The sequence below is a fragment of the Gorilla gorilla genome, chromosome 5, assembly GCF_029281585.2.
Source record: "Gorilla gorilla gorilla isolate KB3781 chromosome 5, NHGRI_mGorGor1-v2.1_pri, whole genome shotgun sequence".
Taxonomy (NCBI): Eukaryota; Metazoa; Chordata; class Mammalia; order Primates; family Hominidae; genus Gorilla; species Gorilla gorilla.
Genome location: NC_073229.2, coordinates 131,410,509 through 131,433,803, shown reverse-complemented (window position 1 = coordinate 131,433,803; position 23,295 = coordinate 131,410,509). Strand labels below are relative to the sequence as shown.

Sequence of the window (23,295 nt, the reverse complement as noted above, 5' to 3'; positions counted from 1 at the left end):
ATGTATATGAAAATTGATTCTTCCCCAAGAGTGTTTTACCTTTGCTACTACTTCATGCATTGCTGTTTGTTCCTGGGGGTGGAGGAAAGAGCGCAGTAAAGTTGTGCATAGTTAATGCCATCAGCACTGCAGATGTACGTGTACACACATGAACACACATGACTGTTTTCTTTGCTAGCAGCTCAAAGTAGTAAAGGCTGAGGGGCGCCGTGTTATTCACCTCCAAATAGAGTGATGGAGGACATGTTTTTCATTCCACACTGTAGTAAATCCATCATTAAAATCACCTGAGGACAAATTTTTGCAAGAAGATTACAAATCTGTAATGGCCTTCACAGTTTTTATATACCAAGCAAATTAATTTATAAAGCAACCTTTTTCAAGTGAATTAAAATGCAACCATACTACCTTATTACATCAATCATATTATGCTGACTTGAGCTTTAATTGAGCCATGTTACTTTATAGTTTACATTTTTTCTAAAGATTCCCTTGTGGCCGGGTGCAGTGGCTCACGCCTGTAATCCCAGCACTTTGGGAGGCCGAGGCGGGCAGATCACAAGGTCAGGGGTTCGAGACCAGTCTGGCCAACATGGTGAAATCCTGTCTCTACTAAAAATACAAAAATTAGCCGGGTGTGGTGGCGGGCACCTGTAGTCCCAGCTGCTCGGGAGGCTGAGGCAGGAGAATCACTTGAACCCGGGAGATGGAAGTTGCAGTGAGCTGAGATTGTGCCACTGCACTTCAGCCTGGGTAACAGAGCGAGACTCCATCTCCAAAAAAAAAAAAATTTACTTGTATTTTAATTTAGGATAGGCGCTCCTTTGCTCAAATTAGAGTGGTCTGCTGTACTAGTCAAACATCTATGACTCTGTTGAGTCTATTCAGCCTGTCAAATGCTAACCGACAGTACTCCTGAATCCCATTTATTGAGAAAGGCACAACTTGTCTACCCAGAATGCTTACTACCACTTACTGATCCTATTTTTTCTAGTCCAAAAACTATTGAGTGATATATTCCATAAATCAATTTGTGAACATAGCTTAACTTGAGGTCTCTCTGAGACTAAAAACAAGGTATGCTTCCCCCCACCAACACCCTCCCCAAGGAAATAGGTTTATTGTTTTATTTAATTATAAAAGCAATACAATAAAAAGAGGGAAATAGTGTAATGCATTATATATGTAAGCTGTTATAAACTTAGCAATTATAAATTTAAGCAGAAAGGTTGAAGAAAACAATTTTTTAAATTAAAAATCATCCAGAATCTATCATTCGTACATTATTATTATTTTGTTGTCTCTCCTTTCAGACTTTTTCTCTTGTGTATATAAACACATAGATTGACCTCATTTTTGTTTTTAAAATACCTTTCATACTACTTCTATTTTGTAAACAGCTTTTTCTCCTTAAGAATATGTTACAGACATCTTTGGATAGCAATGCGAGGATTTTTTTGCGGGGGGGTCAGTATTTTTGTCTTACCATCCCCTACTCCTCTCAATTTCTGTTTTTTATGATGAGAATTTATTATAGCTCAGGGCATAGTCATCACAATACCCTTTGTGAGGGTATTCATCATCTTGGTTTTTCAGTGTAAAAAATCATTGAATTGTAGTTACCCTTGCCAAAAGATAAAGAATGAAGCAATTATATATTCCCCTGAGATTGCTGAAATTTGTCCTGTAAATTAACCATTTAAGAAATTCATCACAAAGGTTAATTATGTCAGATCTATAATTTTGTTAAGGTTCAGATACACCTGGATACTATCTATTCCTAACTTGGGTGGGATGGTGGTTATTGAAATGGGAGTGATCAACAATTTGCTTGAGAATAGCAACTAGACATGCACTGTCCATTTACTGTCCTATGCTGCAGCATTCTCCCCAGTAGCCAAAACAAGGGAGGTGGCAGGAGAAGCCAGCTCATGACACTGACATTAGGAGTGGTTGCCACTTCAGGTTCACTGGAAATTGAAGGATAGTGTATGGCTTTGCTGTAGAGTCGTATTTCAACATATGACCCAAACTGAAGAGAAGAGCATTTTTTTTTATTTGCATGTGTAGGTAAGCAATGCTGCTATTCTCGCAGTCACCAGAAATGCAGAAAGTTATCTCCTGTTTAATTGCTCTCCAGATGGCTGAACTATTTAACATTGATGCTGACTGTTGTATAATCTAAAACAATATTTCAGGATGCAGCAAGTCAGTGTTTCAGAGGTCCCTGATTTTGGTTAAAATGGTCCTTGCATGTGTTCTGGGTTGGGTTTTGTTGTTGAACTAAAACTCACTTTCTTCCAAAATATTTAGGCACACAATTTTAAAAATACCATAATCTTGGTTTCCATACTCTGCTGTTCATCTACCCAAGGCTTGTACTGAATATAGCATGGTAATAGGGCAGTATGGAAGAAGAATAAGTTAACACTCACTGAAACTTATGTTCCAGATTCTCTTCTAAATGCTCTACGTATTTACTGTTTAGAGATACTCGCAATATGGCCAACTTAGTACCATTATTTGTTTGATGCAACTTGGCAGTTAAGCCTGATGTCATTCAGAATCCAGTATATATAAATCATTTCCAAGCATTAGAGCCCTTCAAGAATCAGAGCTCAGCAGTGTTGCCTTTAATTGACTCAAGTAGGACTTTGCCAGTTGATGGGGTGCTCTACCAGTCATAATGGTTTTGAAAAATGGAAAGTGTTTTATTATAATTCTAGGTATGGAAACCAAAGGGGATTTGGTACAAAAAGTTTCACAAAGAAATTAGCCAGTAGAATTCAGATAGAGGGAAAGGTTCATGTGAAGACAACAGATAAAAATGAATTACATGAGCAAAGATGTTCCATCAAAATTTACAGAAAAGCAGTTTTCAAGTTTACATGCCTAATTATAAATAATAAGACTTGCATTTGTAAAAGCTTAGAATTATAGGGCTGGAAGAGACCTTAAGGAATCATCTTTTCCAATTCCCTTTATTGCAATTCATTGCATTGAGTTGAAGAAAATCAAAGCTCAGAAAAATTGATTTGCCCAAATCTCACAATCAAATTATTAGTAGACCTTGGAATAGAATCTAGATTCTGTGGCTGCTAGTATTCTGCTTTTTTTTTTTTTTTTTAACAGTTCCCTAATCTGTTGAGCTTCCAAGGGTAACTCACATTGAGGCTCTTTTAACCTTCTTTTTTTTTTTTGTTTCTTCCCCTAGTAGAAAGTGTTTGCTTGCCCCATGGGCCTGAGAAACAAAAGTCCTGGAATCTTTCTCAAGGTTGCACTTATCTAGAGCAACAGGACTTCAGCTCTCAGCCCCAAGAGGTCTGGCTTTTAGGCCTCTGGATTCTCCTTTGACTGCCATTATTCCTGCCAGCACTTTGAGTTGCCTGAACATGTCACTCCTCAAGAATCTGAGGGGGGAAAATGTTATTAACCAAGTGTTTTCTTAAATGTAAGTATAGCAGTATCTAAACAGGTGAATGTCTGGGGTAATATGCAAAAAAAAGTCAGATTATTAAATGAGCTTACTAAATTGTGAGTGGCTGCTAGCCTTGTGGTCTTTCTAGAAATATTTGCAGTTTTAAGGAAGGGTGATACTTAAACACATCTTTCTCTTTTTTTTGAGACGGAGTTTCGCTCTTGTCACCCAAACTGGAGTGCAGTGGCGCTGCGATCTTGGCTCACTGCAAACTCCACCTCCTGGGTTCAAGCGATTCTCCTGCCTCAGCCTCCGGAGTAACTGGGATTACAGGCATGCCCCACCATGCCCAGCTAATTTTTGTCTTTTTTTTTTTTTTTTTTTTTTTAGTAGAGACAGGGTTTCACCATGTTGGCCAGGCTGCTCTCGAACTCCTGACCTCAGGTGATCCACCCACCTCTGCCTCCCAAACTGCTGGAATTACAGGCGTGAGCCACTGCACCCGACCAAACACATCTTTCTTTGGTATAATTTTAAAAATAAACATTTCAGGCAATGTAAAGAGATTGATATGTGCACTGGGTAAGTCACCCTTATCTGGAACAGTTTCAACTTCTTAGGCTACTCTTGCTTTTTATAATCTCTTTCCTTCCTCGACTTGTTAACTCAAAGAAATCTAAAGCTTTTTCCTTAATGGGTTGTCATTGGCTATGGAGGTGGAGGTGTGTTCTGTTCAAGTAAGTATAGCCATTTGTAAGTACAGGTCATTTATAAATTATGAACTTGTAAGGACAGGTTTACGCAATGAGAAAAAGAGTCAGAGAACAAAATGTTCTTGTTGCTTCTGCCTGGTCTGGAATTTCAGGGAATTAAAGGAACACTCTGGTTATCCAGAGCCAGATCCACTGTTAAAAGTTCATGCCATCATTTTGACATTTAGCGTCAGACTTTCTCTTTGTAAATCCCTCTTCACGTTACCAATGCTGGTCTCAGAGCTCAAACTGTTTCAAAACCATAACATTTCTTAGTGAGTGATTGATCTGTATTATGTGTCCAGCCATCAGGGGGATCTTGGGATGTTGCTTGTGTAAACTGTAATCCAATCTGATGCTGTGCGTTTAGTTACAGTCTTTCATAGACCTATTGGCGATACTCAGTCCTCCTGGATTTAGGAATAGGGCTTATCTGATACCTTCAGGGGGAAAAAAATCCATTCATTTTTCTCTCTTCCCCACTTAAATAACTCAACTCATGTGGTAACACTGTAGGATCATTGTCCTTCCAGTTCCTCTGCAGCTCATATTGCTACAATATTTCTTAAGTATTTGGTTACCTGAAGGACAATGTGATTTAAAAAAAATAAAAAAGACTTTGTATATGTCTTACAAATTAAACCATCTGCAAAGAGCTAGGAAAAAAATATGCCTTTAATCAGCAAAAATTTCATATCAGCAGTTCTGTGTATGTTATGTAGTATAAACGTAAATATATAAATTTGGAGATAAATGCTCATGTGTTAAAATGTTAAAGCAAATCTTTCTACAAATTAATGTCGTTTGCCTCTAAGAAAATGTTTATTAAACCCAGGGTACCTGAGATTGAAGTATCTTGTTGTTTGGGTCTGTATTCTTTGGCTTAATAATGTCTTCAATTACAAGAATGATAAAAGCTGAAACAAAATCCTTTAATTCAATCAGAATGGAGCTGAATTTTCGGAAGCAAAGAGTGGAAATCTGATACAGGACTGCATAACATAGGAAGTTAAATATACAAGATATTAAGACTTGTAAGAAGCGGATGGGGTTGCCCTGAGGAATTCTTATTTGAAATGGCTACATTGAACATTATCATAAATACCACTATTTTATCCTCTCAAATTAAGATGCTTTATGCAAACTACTCTAAATTGTACAGTAGTTCCAAAGAGACCATTTACTGTTTTCTGCTTGTTTTACATCCTGGAACAAGTTCAAAGCTTTTGATCTCACTTGATTTAAAAAAAAAAAAAAAGTCTCAGCCTTGAAAAATAATACAGGTTTGATGAATATGATTTCAGTATTGCAGTTCTGTAAAAATTTTCAGTGTTTATGGTACATTTGACCCAGGGACCCCACAGTAAATATATCTACAGTGCATTTTAAGTGTAACAGAATGAACATATTTGAAAGGTTAGCCATTCTTCTGCTTTTGCTTTTTTTTCTGTAATAAGTATGAAAATTAACATTGTAATTGCTCCCAGAATGGGAGTACTGAAAAAGTATCCACCTGACAGAAATAAACATGCAGAAAATAAATTGAGTTAAGATTTCATTAGTTATCTGAAATGTAAGTTTATGTTCAAAATGGCTATTACTCGATTTTCATGTATATTAGTTAAATGCAATGCTTATAAGATTTTTTTTGGCTTGAATTATGACTGAAAAAATTTGGATCACAGCTTTAATATCCAGGTGGGCAATGCCATTTGCTGAGATCTTGGTGCATAGCCCCATTTTTTCTGTCAAGCACAGAAAAATTCTGCCTTGCCACTGAGCCTTCTGAAACATTCTGAGGTAACAATAGAGATATATTTAAATTTTTTTATTTTTATTTTTCTTCTTGCTTTTTAGGTTGTGGAACTTTTAGCAAGTGCTCTTATGGACTTGGTACAAGGGGTATATCATGAAAATTCTACTTCAAAGGTAAAGGATTTCAGAGTCATAAAATGTTATGTTATAAACCGTCGTGGTAAAACTAGAATAACGAAAATGTCATTCTTGTTTTGTGTTTAAATTGTACATGGCTTTTTTTTTTTTTTTTTTATTAGTGTTTTGGCTACAAATTCATGGCCATACGCTTACTACATAGCAGATTTAGCCAATTAAAACAACCTCTTATCCTCTGGCTGGATTCACAGTCTGTTCAATCTGCAGCAGCCCAGTAGACACTGGGATGCTTCTGGCTAGCAGGTAGCAGTGTCACAGGCAGGCAGGCGAGAGGAGCAGCTCGTGCTGAGGCAGCTGAGCCCATCCTTTCCCCAGAGGAAGGGTCCTTCCATGTCACAGAGGAGTGGACCTTGATCCTAAGAAGATGACTGTTGGGGAGGTGGGATGGGGGTATCTTTTATATACAAGATCCATAATTTACTGCATTATTAGATTCTTTATTATAAGAAGTGGGATGATTGCACAGTTGGATTATTTTGATTAATTTTATAGGTCTAGAATTAAGATTTTTTTTGACTCATTTAGCAGGACATCTCAAGAAAGGTTAGGTTTCATTTCCTTAAAATGCAGTTATTTCATTTCGGTAGGATGTTAGATGTGAAGTAATTGCTTCATTGACCATCACCATCATTTAACATGGTAGATACTATTATAAGGGGCTCCTATCTTAGTGTTTCATTATTCTAACTTCTTTAGCTTCTGTATTAGCAAGATTTCACTCACTTCAAATTAGAAAAGGTATGCACGTATGCACATCTTAAGCTTTTTGACATTTTCATTTGAAAAAAGGAAGATAAATTTTATTAGAAGTGAAACATAGGGCATGAGTAACTTGGATAAGAAATTTAAAATTTTAAAGTATAACCCAGGGACTCTGGGTGGTTCAGAGACTGGTTAGAATATGAAGAATTGCACTTTGGACATCTGCCAACGTTTGGTTCAAGTAACCACAGTTCCTAGTAGGCACATCTAGCCTCACCTAAGCAGCATATTGGTATGCAGAGACCTCACAGGATGGATGACCACAGTGGACCTTTCAAAGACATGCAAGTTCACTACTATGGATGGAGGTTAATATCTGATTGTAAAATGGGTGACTACTGGTCTAGTTCCACTTGTAAAAAGTTACCTTGTATAGATAGTATGATGAAGATGACAACAGCTAAGCAAATAACCCTGTAGTAAGTGATTTGCCTGTGTTTCTTCATTTAATCCTCACAGAAATCCTGAGAGATAGGTACTACTGCTATCCCCATTTTACAGATGTGAACACTGGGGTTGAGAAAAGGTTAAGTAATTTTCCCAAGGTCACACAACTTGTTAGCTCTCAGGGATTTGAAGTCAAGAGCCCAGACTCTTTTTTTGTTTTTTGTTTTGTTTTGTTTTTTTGAGATGGAGTTTCGCTCTTGTTGCCCAGGCTGGAGTGCAATGGCACGATCTCAGCTCACCACAACCTCAGCCTCCTGGGTTCAAGCGATTATCCTGCCTCGGCCTCCCGAGCAGCTGGGATTACAGGCATGCACCACCACACCTGGCTAATTTTGTATTTTTAGTAGAGACAGGGTTTCTCCATGTTGGTCAGGCCAGTCTTGACCTCCTGACCTCAGGTGATCTGCCCACTTCAGCCTCCCAAAGTGCTGGGATTACAGGTGTGAGCCACCATGCCCAGCCCAGGATGGGGGCATGGCAGCCTACAGTGGTCTTGGAAAATGCAACAGTTAGGCACAAAAGCAGGAGTGCCTGTCCTCACCTAGGTCTGTAGGAGTGGAGCCCCAGCCAGGGACCTGCCTTTCTCTACCCAGCACTTCCCCGTACCCGCTCCCATATCTTCTGTACTTTAGTGAAACCTGATTTGATAGCATCTGTCTGCCATACCTGAGATCCCACTCTATGATAATTATAGTGACCAGTTCTGGCTGTTGAGACACTGTTTTCCCTTGGGATATTTCCAGAGTGTTCAACTTAGTTCCATATAAGATATTTATATTTCACAATTAAATATGTTAATTTTTACATGAAAGCGTTATTGTTGGTTTTAAGGTTCTTAATTTATCTACTCTTACCATTTGTCCACTATAATGAGCTCAGTTCATTAATAATTGTGTGACCATATTTTAAGTACTTTTTATGTCAGGGAAACCTAACAGCTACGACAGTTAATACTTAGATAGCCCTTTACAGTTTGCTTATATTTTCTTTGTACACAATCACCTATGAAAAGGGTGACATTTGTTGGTATTCCCATTTATAGAGGAAAAGCCTGAAATTGAAACATAACAAATGGCAGGAAAGTATAATGTCTGAAAATTATTTGTTAATATATTAACATGTTTCACAGTTCATAATGAACCCAGGTTTTTCTTGACTCTAAGTCCCATGCTTTTTCTAATATTTTTAATGTGTTTCTTCCTGAAAAAGAGAAAAGAAGAAGCAACAAAGTCTTTAAAGGGCTGTTGATTGTACTTGAACCACCACTTAGCAAGCACCAATTGCTGACTTTATTTAAATACAGAGATTCAGAGGAATGCTAACCTTCATTAGCTACATTTTATTAAAGAGACTCTATAGCATTGCTTCATTCATCTGTCCTCTTTCCCTGCCACCTCCTCATAGCCCTTTTTTTAAGCAGTTAAATTTCTGAAAATAGCCAAACCGTTTAAAGGGCCATTCTTTTTTAATAATGGAAACAGAGTGGTGTGGTGGCTCAAGCCTATAATCCCAGCACTTTAGGAGGCTGAGGTAGGAGGATCTCTTGGGGCCAGGAGTTCAAGACCAGCCTGGACAACATGGGAAGACCCCATCTTTACAAAAAATAAAATAACTGGGCATGGTGGCCCATGCCTGCTCAGGATGCTGAGGCGAGGCAGGAGGATCACTGGAACCCAGGAGTTTGACGTTACAATAAGCTGTGATCGCACCACTGTACTCCAGCCTGGGTGACAGCAAGACCTTGTCTCTTAAAAAATAATAATTTTTGGCCGGGCGCGGTGGCTCACGCCTGTAATCCCAGCACTTTGGGAGGCCAAGGCAGGCGGATCACGAGGTCGGGAGATCGAGACCATCTCGTCTCTACTAAAAATACAAAAAAATTAGTCGGGCGCAGTGGCGGGCGCCTGTGGTCCCAGCTACTCGGGAGGCTGAGGCAGGAGAATGGCGTGAACCCGGGAGGCGGAGCTTGCAGTGAGCCAAGAGCACGCCACTGCACTCCAGCCTGGGTGACAGAGCAAGACTCCGTCTCAAAATAATAATAATAATAATAATAATAATAATAATAATTTTTTAAAAAAGAATGGAAACAAAAATGCATAGTTGAACTGTAGTAGTGGGAGTGCTTCTTGATGCCTCCATTTGTGCCTCAGGTCCAATTTAGGTTAACCACATTTCCCTTCCTAACCAGAAAAATTCTGGCTTTTTTTCATGAGTGTGCTTACCATTGCAATGGCTCTTCAGAATTTGTTTTTTCTAACAGCTCAAGAAGTACTTCAGATGCCAGAGAGAGCACTGCCCCCACAAGGAGTGCTTTCAAGGTTTTCATGTTCTGGCAGGACTGGGAAGCAGCCACAAGTGGAGGTCATGTGGGAAGAGAGGCTCCTCTGTGGATCTCTGTTGCACAACCTCCGTAGCCTTGGGCCAATTTAGTACACAAAAGAATTTTTTTGTGATTTAAAAGAAGCTGCAAACCATTTCATCTTTCTAGGGGTAAGAGGATACAATAGCAGTCTGTTTTCTATATGGCAGCTTAATGCAGTGGTGAAGATCCTGGGTAGTAGGAAAATAGCTTTCTGTTAAATAGCATATATGTGACTAAGGTAGATGCATAGCAACAAATGCAAGGGAATTGGAACTGGATACATTAGAAGTCACCTTCTCCAAAAGAAGTTTGTAGAGCAGCCGGGTGCGGTGGCTTACGCCTGTAATCCCAGCACTTCGGGAGGCTGAGGCGGGCAGATCACGAGGTCAGGAGATCGAGGCCGTCCTGGCTAACACGGTGAAACGCTATGTCTACTAAAAATACAAAAAATTACCTGGGCGTGGTGTCGGGCGCCTGTAGTCCCAGCTACTCGGGAGGCTGAGGCAGAAAAATGGTGTGAACCCGGGAGGCGGAGCTTGCAGTGAGCCGATATCTCGCCGCTGCACTCCAGCCTGGGGACAGAGAGAGGCTCCGTCTCAAAAAAAAAAAAAAAAAAAAAAAAAGAAGAAGAAGAAGAAGAGGTTTGTAGAGCAATTACCTAATTCTCCTTAAAGCTGTGAAAATGTACATGACTTATATTACTAATACTTTTTTTTTTTTTTTTTTTACCGAGTCTCTCTCTGTTGCCCAGGCTAGAGTGCAGTGGCGCGATCTCAGCTCACTGTAACCTCTGCCTACCCGGTTCAAACGATTCCTGTGCCTCAGCCTTGCAAGTAGTTGGGACTACAGGCACACACCACCACGTCTCACTAATTTTTGTATTTTCAGTAGAGACGAGGTTTTGCCATGTTGGCCAGGCTGATCTTGAACTCCTGGCCTCAAGCGACCCATCCTCCTCAGCCTCCCAAAGTGCTATTACTTACTCATACTTACTGTACTAAGTAAGTTGAATTACAGCTATATAAACATACAAAATAGCTTAGGAAATTCATCCTTTGTTCTATCCATCGAAATATATTTTCATTTTTGCATTGGCTAGTTTGTGAACCATTTCCTCATTATAATAAAAATTAGCCATTCTGCTTTCTTTAGTGTTTATAAGAAAATATCTCCCCTCTCTGCTTTTTAAATGTTAGCTAATTGAAGAAAGAAGCATTTGAAATAGAAAAATTGCTTTTTTAAAAAAAAATTTTATTTTTTAAGAGGTAGGCTCTCGGCCAGGTGCGGTGGCTCACGCCTGTAATCCCAGCACTTTGGGAGGTGGAGGCAGGCTGATCACCTGAGGTCAGGAGTTCGAGACCAGGCTGGCCAACATGGCGAAACTCCATCTGTACTAAAAATACAAAAAAAGCTGGGCTTGGTGGTGCGCGCCTGTAATCCCAGCTACTCGGGAGGCCGAGGCAGGAGGATCACTTGAACCTGGGAGGTGGAGGTTGCAGTGAGCTGAGATTGAGCCACTGCACTCCAGCCTGGACAGAGTGAGACTGCTGTTTCAAAAAAAAAAAAAAAAAAGGTAGGGTCTCACTCTATCATCCAGACTGGAGGGCAGTGGTGTCATCCTAGCTCACTGAAACCTTGAACTCCTGGGCTCAAGCAGTCCTTGCCTTCGGAATAGCTGGGACCACAGTAGCCTACCACCACACCTGGCTAATTTTTTAAAACTTTTGTAGAGACAAGGTCTCGCCATACTGCCCAAGTTAGTCTTGAACTCCTGGCTTCAAGCTACCCTCCCTCCTCAGCCTCCCAAAGTGTTGGGATTACAGATATGAGCCACCATGCTCAGCTGGAAAATTGCATTTTAAATGGTCAAGAGTTCCCCAGTTAAGCTGTTTTATATATTACGCTCATGTTACTTACTGTACTCACTAAATATTTTACATTTTTACAAAATTGACTTTGGATTCACAGACCTGTATATCTGTTACAGGCTCACGCCTGTAATCCCAACACTTTGGGAGGCTGAGGTGGGCGGATCACTTGAGGTCAGGAGTTCGAGACCAGCCTGGCCAACATGGTGAAACCCTGTCTCTACTAAAAATACAAAAATTAGCTGGGTATAGTGGCGCACACCTGTAATCCCAGCTACTTGGGAGGCTGAGGCAGGAGAATCGCTTGAACCTGGAAGGCGGAGGTTGCAGTGAGCCGAAATCATACCATTGCACTCCAGCCTGGGCAACAGAGCGAGACTCTGTCTCAAAAAAAAAAAAGGTAGAGTACATGTTTATTAAATAATAATTGAAAACAGAAAAAGGTCAAGAGGAAAATAAAAATTATTTTATATAACCATCCCCCAGAAATGAATCATGATTATGTTTTAGTATATTTCTTTCTAGATTTTATTCTGTGTTTCTCCCAATTTTGAGTTGTTACTGTATATAACACTTTGCATATTGATTTACTTCCCAGCATAATCATTTTTGTCATTAAAAGTCTTCAAAAATATAATTTTAATGATTGTTTAATATTTCTTCACATTGTTATACTGTAATTTACTGAACAGTTTCACATTTTGGGGGCATTTACTTTGTTTCCAATTTTGTTTTTGTTTGGTTTTTGGTTTTTTTTGAGACGGAGTCTCTCTCTGTCATCCAGGCTGGAGTGCAGTGGCACAATCTCGGCTCACTGCAACCTTTGCCTCCTGGATTCAAGAGATTCTCCTGCCTCAGCCTCCCGAGTAGCTGGGATTACAGGTGTGTACCACCATGCCCGGCTAATTTTTGTATTTTTAGTAGAGATGGGGTTTCACCATGTTGGCCAGGCTGGTCTCGAACCCCTAACCTCAAGTGATCCTCCCACCTCAGCCTCCCAAGTGCTGGGATTACAGGCGTGAGCCACAGTGCCTGGCCTGTTTCCAGTTTTCTTTACTAAATTAAACAATATTGTGATAACATCTTAGTGTATATAACTTTGCTCAATTTCATACTATTTGCTTAAAAAAAAAAATCCTGAAAGTGAGATTCTTAAATCAAGAAGAGTATTTTCAGTATACCTCTGTGCAGAAAAGGATTACTGTCCTGAGAAAAACCTGCTTATAAGGTTGATCCTTGGCTAGCATCAGAGAAGCTGGATTTTAGGAGTGTTCCTACCATCCTCCAAATGATAAGAATGGCTCGCAGTGCCTAAACTGTTTACAGACAATATGGTTTATACTGAATACCTGCTTTCCTTATAGGAGTCTGGAATTTTGCTACATGCTAGGCAGAAAATGCCTACATGACCAGCCCTAATAAAAACCCTCACCACTAAGTCAGTCTCCAGTAAATCTCTGTGGTAGACAATGTTTCATACATGTTATCACAGCTCATTCTTGGAGGAATTAAGCACACTCTGCGTGACTCCACTGAGAGGGGATTCTTAGAAGTTTACACCTGGTTTCTTCCAGACTTCACCCTATGGGGCTGTCTCTTTTTAGTGGTTTTGCATTGTATCCTTTCACTGTAAAAAAGTCATTACGATGAATTTGACTATATGCTGAGTAACATCTGTCATCCTAACAAATCATCAAACCTGGGGATGGTTTGGAGATCCCGAACACACTCATTTTCTGATTTTTTATTGTTTATTTTCCACCCACTCCTGATCCTTCCTGGGGAATTTAATCAAGGTCCTCTGCAAAGGCAGTGTCTCTGACTCATGTTGGTGTTGAGATGGGGAACAAGACACCTCTTTCCTGTCTCCAGAGGTTCAGCTCTTATTGGCTTGGCCTCAGTCTCAGGAAAGTGAGAGGGTTTTAAAAGAGAATCCAGTTCTCTTGGGAAAGAACTGGTTTTAGCAAGTGATTTAAGTTGCAAAGATCCCGTCTATTTTTTTCAAGCACGGATTATATTAATACTTTCAGTATCAGTCAGTGGATTATAATGATGAATATCATTATGTTTTTGTGGGGCAAGATAACGATAACTTCTGTCCTTCTGTCCATTTATTTTCTTTTTTTTTTTTTCAGAGACAGAGTCTTGCTCTGTAGCCCAGGCTGGAGTACAGTGGTGCGATCTTGGCTCAATGCAACCTCCACCTCCTGGCTTCAAGCGATTCACCTGCCGCAGCTTCCCAAGTAGCTGGAACTACAGGCATGCACCACAGCGCCTTGTATTTTTTTTATTAGAGGTGGGGTTTTAGTGTATGTTGGCCAGGCTGGTCTCAAACTCCTGACCCCAGGTGACCTGCCCGCAGGTGTAAGCCACTGTGCCTGGCCCATTTGTTTTTCTTTATGCTTATGTTCCTTTCGCTCTCAGGCAGCTTTCAAGTAAAGTATAAAAATAAGAGGCTAGGGCCAGGTACGGTGACTCATGCCTGTAATCCCAGCACTTTGGGAGGCCAAGGCAGGAGTATCACCTGAGGTCAGGATTTCAAAACCATCCTGACCAACATGGTGAAATCCCGTCTCTACTAAAAATACAAAATTAGCTGGGTGTGGTGGTGGGTGCCTGTAATTCCAGTTACTTGGGAGGCTGAGGCAGGAGAATCGCTTGTACCTGGGAGACAGAGGTTGCACTGAGCCAAGATCATGCCATTGCACTCCAGTCTGGACAACAAAAGCAAAACTCCATCTCATAAATAAATAAATAAATAAATAAATAAATAAATAAATAAAAGAGGCCAGGAGTGATGGCTGATATCTGTAATCCTAGCAATTTGGGAGACCAAGGCAGGGCAATCACTTGAGCCAAGGAGTTTGAGACCAGCTTATGCAACATGGCAAGAACCCATCTCTACAAAAATTAAAACATTAACCAGACATGGTGGTATGCCTGTAGTCCCAACTACTTGGGAGGCTGTGAGGCAGAAGGATTGCTTAAGCCCAGGAGGTTGAGGCTGCAGTGAGTATATGCCACTACACTTCAGCCTGGGCAACAGAACGAGACCCTGTCTCAAAAAAAAAAAAAAAAAAAAAGATAATTCAGTCCACTAGGAAGTTAAGGACTGTCTTCTACCTGAAAAGCCCTGTGCTGCCATCTAAAATATAGTAAAAAGAGCCAAATGATTTTTTTCCCATTAAGAAAAATAACAGGAGGATAATGTGAACAAGAACTCACATCTAGTTGGGGAAATCAGAAAAAGCATCAAAAAGAATGTTACATTTGAGATGGACATTAAAGATTGGGAAGATGTCTATAGATGGAGATGTATGGCATTCCAGGTAGAGGAAATAGCATGATGAATGGAAAGAAAGCATATTTGAGATCAGGGCTTCCTTCACATAGAAGTAAAGGAACAGTGAAAAGTAATATTGCAAAAGTAGGTGTTTATAACACATGGTAGAAGATCTGTAATGCCAGAATGTATTATTTTCCTTCTTCCTAAAAGATTTCTTTTAACCTTGCTTATAAGACAGGTCTGCTAGTAATGAGCTCTTTTTTTTTTTTTTTTTTTTTTGAGACAGAGTCTCGCCCTGTTGCCCAGGCTGGAGTCCAATGGCACAATCTCAGCTCACGGCAACCTCCACCTCCCAGGTTCAAACAATTCTCCTGCCTCAGCCTCCTGAGTAGCTGGGATTTCAGGTGTGAGCCACTGCGTCCAGCCAGTAATGAACTCTTTTAGCTTTTGTGTGTCTGAAATATATGTTCACTGGATATAGAGTTCTAGGTTGACAATTTAGTTTTCCTTCCGTATTTTTAAAGATGTTGCTTCATTGTCTTCTTGCTTTTATTATTTTCAAAAGGAAAGCTACTGCCATCTTTATCTTTGTTCCTGTAGTCATAAATAGATTATCATGTGCATTCATGTTCTTTTTTTCATGTTTCTTTTGCTTGGGATTCACTGGGCTTCTTGGTTCTGTGAGTTTGTTTTCATAAAACGGGGAAAAGTTTATTATTTCTTCAGTTTTTTTTTTCTGACTTTCCTTTTATCCTCTTTTATAGGGACCTCAATTACATAGTAGGCTGCTTTAACTTGTCCCAGAGTCACTGATTCTTCTTCTTTTTTAGTATTTGTGTTTCATTTTGGATCATTTCAGTTGGTGTGCATTCAAGCAGACCAGTTTACATGTTCTGTGTTTCTACTTAATATGCTCAGTGTTTCTTCTAGCTCCTTGGCCATATGGAATATAGTTATGAAAACTGTTTTAATATCCCTGTCTACTAATTATATCATCTGTGTCATTTCCTGGGTTGGTTTCAATTGACTGATTTTTTCTCCCTCATTATGGGTTGTATTTCCCTATTTTTTTGCAACTTGGTTATTTTTGGTTGGGTGCCAGACATTGTGAAATTTATTTTGTTGGATGCTAGATAGTTTTGTATCACTATAAATATTCTTAAACTTTCTTCTTGAATGTAGTTAAGTTACTGCAAACAGTTTGATTCTTTCAGGTGTCACTTTTAAGCTTTATTAGGCAGGACTGGAATAGCATTTAGTCTAAGGCCAATTTTTTTCACTATTAAAGCGAGACCTTTCTGAGTTCTTTACTGATGCCCTATGAATTTTGAATTTTTTTACTCTGACTTGTGGAACAGGAATTATTCCCAGCCCTGTGTGATCTCTAGGGATTGTTTCTGCTGTTCCTTCTGGGTGATTCTTTCCCCGGACTTTAGTAGTTTCTTTGTACCTATGCATTGGCAATACTCAGCCGAAGACGTTAGGGAGGATCCGTGTTTACCTTCAGAGCTCTCTCTGCAGCTCTCTCTTCTTGTGTACTCTGCCCCATGAACCCTAGCCCCTAATTAGCCCCTTCGGCTTCTCTAGACATCCAGGTTCACCTTTTCAACTCAAAGATAGTTTCCTCTGCATCCTGGCATTCTCTCCAGGCAGAAGCTAGAACAATTATGAAACTCATCTCATTTATTTCCCATTTCTTGGGTGTCACGTCTTTTGTTGCCTGATTTCAAATGGCTTATAACTTTTGTTTCATATATTTTCTTCAGTTTTTAGCTCTTTCAAGCAAGAAAGAAAACCTCATCTCTTTTGCTCCATCTTGGCTGGAAGTGCTGATTTTCAGGACTTTTAAAAATTTATGTTATAATGACTTTTATAAAAATAACAAATAAAACATTTCCCTCCTATAAATTTTATGGTGCTATTGCATTGCTGGTACCCTAAGTGCATGTTTAGTGTGTCTATTGGGTACATTGGCCATGGGAATAAGAAATCAAAAATGACACCAATGTTTTGCATCTAATTGACCAGAAAACATGATTATATAGTTGCCAGCCAAAGATTGGTTTTAGAGAGAAGCAGATAAGTTTAGTTGAGGTCGAATTAATGTTGAGGTGCTGGCAGACTCTTCAGATGAAAGAGTAAAGAGCTCCAGAAAGATGATTTGGAAATTCATCTTTGTAGACTGATAGGCAAATATTTTTAGGTAGACAAAAAAAAAAAAAATCTAGTAAGATAAAAATAGAGCCAGGCGTGGTGGCTTACACCTGTAATCCCAGCACTTTGGGAGGCAGAGGTGGGTGGATCACCTAAGGTCAGGAGTTTGAGACCAGCCTGGCCAACATGGTGAAACGCCGTCTCTACTAAAAATACAAAATTAGCCGGGCATGGTGGCACGCGCCTATAGTCCCAGCTACCCGGGAGGCTGAGGCAGGAGAATCGCTGGAACCCAGGAGGTAGAGGTTGCAGTGAGCCGATATGGCACCATTGCACTCCAGCCTGGGCAACAAAGTGAGACTCCGTCTCAAAGAAAAAAAGATAAAAATAGAATGGAGAATTGGAGAATATGGAAAGGAAGTTGGAGTGATTATCTACCAGGCTTTACTGTAATTGGACTTTGAATTTGACACAGTTTCTTCCCAAGTAACACCAAAAGAGAAAATATATTATGTTCTGAGTTTTTCATTATGTAATTACTAATGCTACAGATAACTTATTTTTATTTTTATGTTTTTTAGAGACAGAATCTCCCTATGTTGCCCAGGCTGGTCTTGGGCTCCTAGCTTCAAGCAATCCTCTTGCCTCAGCCTCCCAAGTAGCTGGGACTACAGGCATGTGCCACTACACTAGGCTCTGGAAATTCTAGATTAATTGTTTCTCATTGGAGTCTTTTTTTTTTTACATTTATATTTATTAATTTAGAGACAGGGTCTCACTCTGTCACCCAGGCTAGAGTGCAGTGATGCAATCATAGCTCACTGCAGCCTCAGACTCCTGGGCTTAAGGGATCCTCCCATCTCAGTCTCCCAAGAAGCTAGGACTACAGTTGTACACCACCACGCCTGCCTAATCTTTTTAAATTTTTGTAAAGGCAAGGTCTCCCTTCGTTGCCCAGGCTGGTCTGGAACTCCTGGCCTCAGGTGATCCTCCCATCTCAGCCTCCCAAAGCACTGAGATTACAGGTATGAGCCACCACTCCTGGCCTCTCACTGGATTCTAATTAAATTGTTTGTTATCATGAATCCTATAGTACCCATAGAGCTATATTAGGCAGTTTTGGTAAAGTGTATATTAGTAATCTTGTATTGAATTTCTGCTGTGTGAAGAGTAGCATATTGAGTACTCCTGGAACATTCAAAACAAAGCATTAAAGAACACAGACCAGCCCTCAAGGATCTGATGATGCTTACAGGTCATAGGAAACACATGCACATGAAGCCACAGGAGAGCAATTTTCCCATAAGACCACATGTAAAATTGTAAGGAACAGACTATATATGTAGGAGAAAGTGCAGCATTAAGAATTCAAAATGTTTCAGAGGGAGCTTCTTGGAAGATGTAATTTTAAAGCTGAGTCCTTAGAAGATACAGTAGAAATGAATCAATAGAAACTATTGGACCCAGCGCAGTGGCTCACATCTGTAATCCCAGCACTTTAGGAGGCCAAGGCAGGAAGATTGCTTGAGCCCAGGAGTTTGAGACCAGTCTGGGCAACATGTTGAGACTCTGTCTGAACAAAAAAAATTTTTAATTAGCTAGATATGGTGGTACATGCCTGTGGCTCCTTGGGAGGCTGAGCCCAGGGGGTCGATGCTGCAGTGAATAGAGATCGCGCCACTGCACTCCAGCCTGGGTGATAGAGCAAGACCCTGTCTCAAAAAAAAAAAAAAAAGAAAGAAAGAAACTATTGAAGTTTGTTGGGATCAGGAAATAGTCATTGAGCATTAGCTGGGAAGTCAGATTTGTTTATTTATTCATTTAATGTGTCTTTTGAGCATCTGCTGTGTGGCAGGCACTGGAAATACAAGTGCTCAGTGAATGAGACATCTTTGCCCCCATGGAGCTCACATCTCAGTGGAGAGGCCAACTATAAACAAGAAATCACATGAATAGATGAACAAGAGAAATAACTGGAAGCAATAACTGTATAGGAGAGAACTAAATAGGGAGAAATGATAGTGAAGGATTGAAGGAGTTATTTTAGATTGGATGTTCATGGAAGGCCTGTTTTAGGAAATAACATTTAAGTTGAGATCTGAATGACAAAAAGCAGCTAACTATGTTGGGGGGGAAAACATTCCAGGAAGAGGAAGCAACTCCAGCAAAGGCCTGAGGAAGGAATTGCCTTAATCTGTCCAAGGAATAGAAAGAAGGCCCACCCAGGTGGAGCATGGTGGGTGAATAGAAGAGTTTCTGGGGAGGCCAAGGTGGGAGAATCACTTGAGCCAGGAGTTCGAGGCTGCAGTAGTTCAATTTCAGAGGGGCAGACAGGTGTTATGAAAATATATGTAGTACAAACATGAAGGTGCTTTGGACACAGGTTCAAGTAAATCTAACTAAGGAAAGGAATCTATCATTCTGTTTTAGTTATTACTCTGTTTTAGTTATTACTCTAGGACTGCTCACTCAACAAATGTTGAGTACCTATTACGTGCTAGCAACTGTGCTAGACAAATCAGGTACCCGTGTCTTGAGAGCTGAGATAGAGACAAAGGTACAATAGGAGCTGGAGCTGGGGCTTTACTAGGGAAGGGTAATAAATTTTTTTTTTTTTTTTTTGAGACAGAGTTTCGCTCTTGTTGCCCAGGCTGGAGTGCAATGGCACCATCTCGGCTCACTGCAACCTCCACCTCCCGGGTTCAAGCAATGCTCATACCTCAGCCTCCTGAATAGCTGGGATTACAGGTGCGCACCACCACACCCAGCTAATTTTTGTATTTTTAGTAGAGATGGGGTTTCACCATGTTGGTCAGCCTGGTCTCTAACTCCTGACCTCAGCTGATCCATCCACCTCTGCCTCCCAAAGTGCTGCGCCCAGCCAGGTGATAATTTTTGAAGGGAGAAATAACTCAGTGGATAGATCTTGAACATTTGTATTGAGGAATTTGGATTTAAAATAGTAAGCAGTAGCAAATAACCATAGGGTCTTATACAGTAAGATCTTTGATAAAGATTATGTAGAAGCTGTGAATAGGATAAATTGGAAGCCAAAGAAATTAGAAGCGGAGAGACCAGCTGGAGGAGCGTTGAAATAAAAACAGGTGTGAAGCAACAGACGAGATTGTTGGCAGTGGAAACAAGTGTAGGGCAAGGGCCCAGGAGTTCAGCAGGTATCCTACCTTTCAATTTATTAAGTCATTTACAACTGATGTCTCCTGTTTTATTACTCTCTTACTGTGTATTTTGTGGAACTAAGTCAACATCTACCATCTTTTAACCTGTTCTTTGCATATCACAGTCTTTTATTTTGATGCTAAGCCCCTCCAAAACAGCATTTTCACATGAAACTTATTGCATTGCACAAAAATATGGTTTAAAAAGTAATTGATAATAATTAGGAGTATAGGGTATTTGTACAGGTTCATTTCTGTCTCTTTGCAGAAAGTAGCATTTCTAGTCTGTCATGAGAGGCCCCAAGCTAAAACAGCCCAGTTTAGCCATTCCTGAATTCTTTAAAAAAATTTTTTTTTAATTTAAATAGAGTTGGGGTCTTACCATCTTGCCCAGGCTGGTCTCAAACTCCTGGGTTCAAGGGATCCTCATGCCTTGGCCTCCCAGTGTGCTAGGATTACAGGCATGAGCCACCGTGCCCCGCCTCCTGAATTCTTAACCTACAGAAATTGTGAGAAAATAAATGTTTACTCTTGCTTTAAACCACTAAATTTGGGGTCATTTTTTTCGCAGCAGTAGATAACTTATGTACACATTCATGCCCTTTGCCATGTCACTGTAATGTCCTCCCATTATGGGCAGGGGGTACTTACCTGTCCTTTAACTCTGGGCTCACCTGCTTTGACCAGTAAGAGGCTCTCTTGGCTAGTCTGCTGGTCCAGGAAGAGTGAGAGACCCTTGGAGCAGAGCCTCTCCAGCCAACCTAGAGATGTGCAGTGAGAGGCAGAGCTACCAGTCTAGATTAGCTGAATCTCAGCTGATCCAAAGACAGTGAGTGATAATAAATGATTGTTGTTTGAAGCCCCTGAGTTTGGGGGTACCTTTATCAATAGTAAACTGGAGTCAGATGGATTAAGAGATTTGTGGGGAACTGGTGGTCTAGGCCAAGCGTGAGATTAGGGAGCTGGTTTGAAGAGTTTAACTGGAGGCTTCTAGCCTGAGGACCTAAGTCCTACCCTCCAGGGTTAGGAACCATTTAGTACTGGAATGTCAATCCTCCCCAGGCTGGAGAGGGCAAAGGTTTGGTTCTTGGAGTTTCAGGAAAGCCATGTCAGGGCTGTTCATGAAGCACCTACAGTGGCTTTTTTTTTTTTTTTTCCTTCAGTTTTGTAGTTTGTGGTGACTGAATTTGCAGGATCACCACAAAGTCATTGCAAAATCTTTACTCCTTGTTTTTGCCAGCACCAACTTTGACCTTTGCAGTCTCCCTGACTGACTTCATTCTGTTCTTCTTGCTCAGCTTTTTTGTTTCTTCAGGTCTTTTTCTTCTCACACAGGCTATATCTTTCAAGTCCATATCTGGGTTCACATTTCTTTGCATAATCCAGCGAGTCGTACATCATGCCAAAGCCAGTTTTCTTGCCGCCACCAATGTGAGCTCTGAATCCAAATACAAATATAACATCCAGTGAGATTTTGGTAGATTTTCCCTGAATTTCTGCCTTAGGTACTGTTGCCCTCCAAGGATAAAGGACATCAATTACCATTTGTTGTATTTCCACTGAAGTAGTCAGTCAGTTGGTCATGAACTTCCTGGACCAGATAGTTACCATAGAGTTCCTGATGATAGTAGATCCTCCAGCAGCCAGAGAGGACTACAGTGTTCATATGTAGACATTATTGTACATGTATGCATACAGAAGCACAGAGTAATAACAATGGAAGATCGGGGCTTTGAGACTGTTGCCATAAAAATGGATGAAGGTGGGCAGGGGACGTCGACTAGAAAGAGGGAATCAGTGAGTTTGAGTTCAAAGAAGCTAATTCACCCTACCAAAGTAGAAGGGGGTTTATATTGAAAGTTTTATTTAGTAGATTAGAAATAGGAAAAGTGAGGCCGGGCACAGTTGCTCACACCTGTAATCCCAGCACTTTGGGAGGCCAAGGCGGGCGAATCACAAGGTCAGGAGTTTGAGACCAGCCTGGCTTATGGTGAAACCCCGTCTCTACTAAAAACACAAAAATTAGCCGGGCATGGTGGTGCACACCTGTAACCCCAGCTACTTTGGAGGCTGAGGCAGGAGAATTGCTTGAACCCAGGAGGTGGAGGTTGCAGTGAGCCGAGATCACGCCATTGCACTCCAGCCTGGGCGACAGAGGAGGACAACGTCTCAAAAAAATAAAAACAAACAGAAATAGGAAAAAATGTATTTTTTTTTCCTTGGAGTTAAAAATGTCTTAATTATATATACATGTAAAAGCTGTTTTTTAAAAAAGTGTATATTCTAAGAGGTTTAAAAGTAAAACAATGAGTGCTGTATAAAAGCAGTAAGATACTCTGAGGTGTATTTCATTGGTCAATTTACTCACAACCTGTCCCTCACATTGTACCCAAGGCATGTATTAATGAGCTAATAAAACATGTCATGTCATGTTTTATTGTTTACTGGGCATTTGTTCAAGCTTCTGTCACTCACAAATAAAGACTTTGAAGATGCTAGTGGTGATAATAAATACCTTTAATTTTACTGGCATCCTTTTTTATAAAGTAACCACAGTCATAAATCATTTGATGCAAGTAAAAATACTGAATTTATTCAGATTTAAAGACTATTGAGAGGAATTTATTTTGTTTGTTTATTTATTTATTTATTTATTTTGAGATAGAGTCTCCCTCTGTCACCCAGGCTGGAGTGCAATGGTGTGATCTCTGCTCACTGCAGCCTCTGCCTCCTGGGTTCAAGAGATTCTCTTGCCTCAGCCTCCCAAGTAGCTGGGATTATAGGCGCTTGCCACCACGCCCAGCTAATTTTTTGTATTTTTAGTAGAGACGGGGTTTCACCACGTTGGCCAGGCTGGTCTCGAACTCCTGGCCTCAGGTGATCTGCCCACCTCGGCCTCCCAAAGTGCTGGGATTACAGGTGTGAGCTGCCGCGCCTGGCCTAGCAAACTTTTTTAATTAAAAAAATAAAAGTAGCAAATGTTTTGTGAAGTATACATGTTAGAAATCAAATATAGGAGTATTAGATTAAATATGCAAAGTGGTAAAGTGAAGGTTGATATAGATATTGAGAAGGCAGAGAAACTGTTGGTGACTAAGAAAGCTTAGTATGTATAGT

At 40.3% G+C, this 23,295-nt stretch overlaps 1 protein-coding gene across 4 annotated transcripts in view; it reads left to right on the top strand.

The window, feature by feature from the left end:
* PDSS2 (decaprenyl diphosphate synthase subunit 2) overlaps positions 1-23,295 on the top strand; it is a 308,385-nt gene that overhangs the window by 209,053 nt on the left and 76,037 nt on the right. For all 4 annotated transcript variants that reach the window (XM_019030158.3, XM_055390712.2, XM_055390714.2 and 1 more), the window contains exon 4: positions 6,028-6,099. In XM_019030158.3, the coding sequence (XP_018885703.1) occupies positions 6,028-6,099 (72 nt within the window). The remainder of the gene's footprint in view (positions 1-6,027; positions 6,100-23,295) is intronic.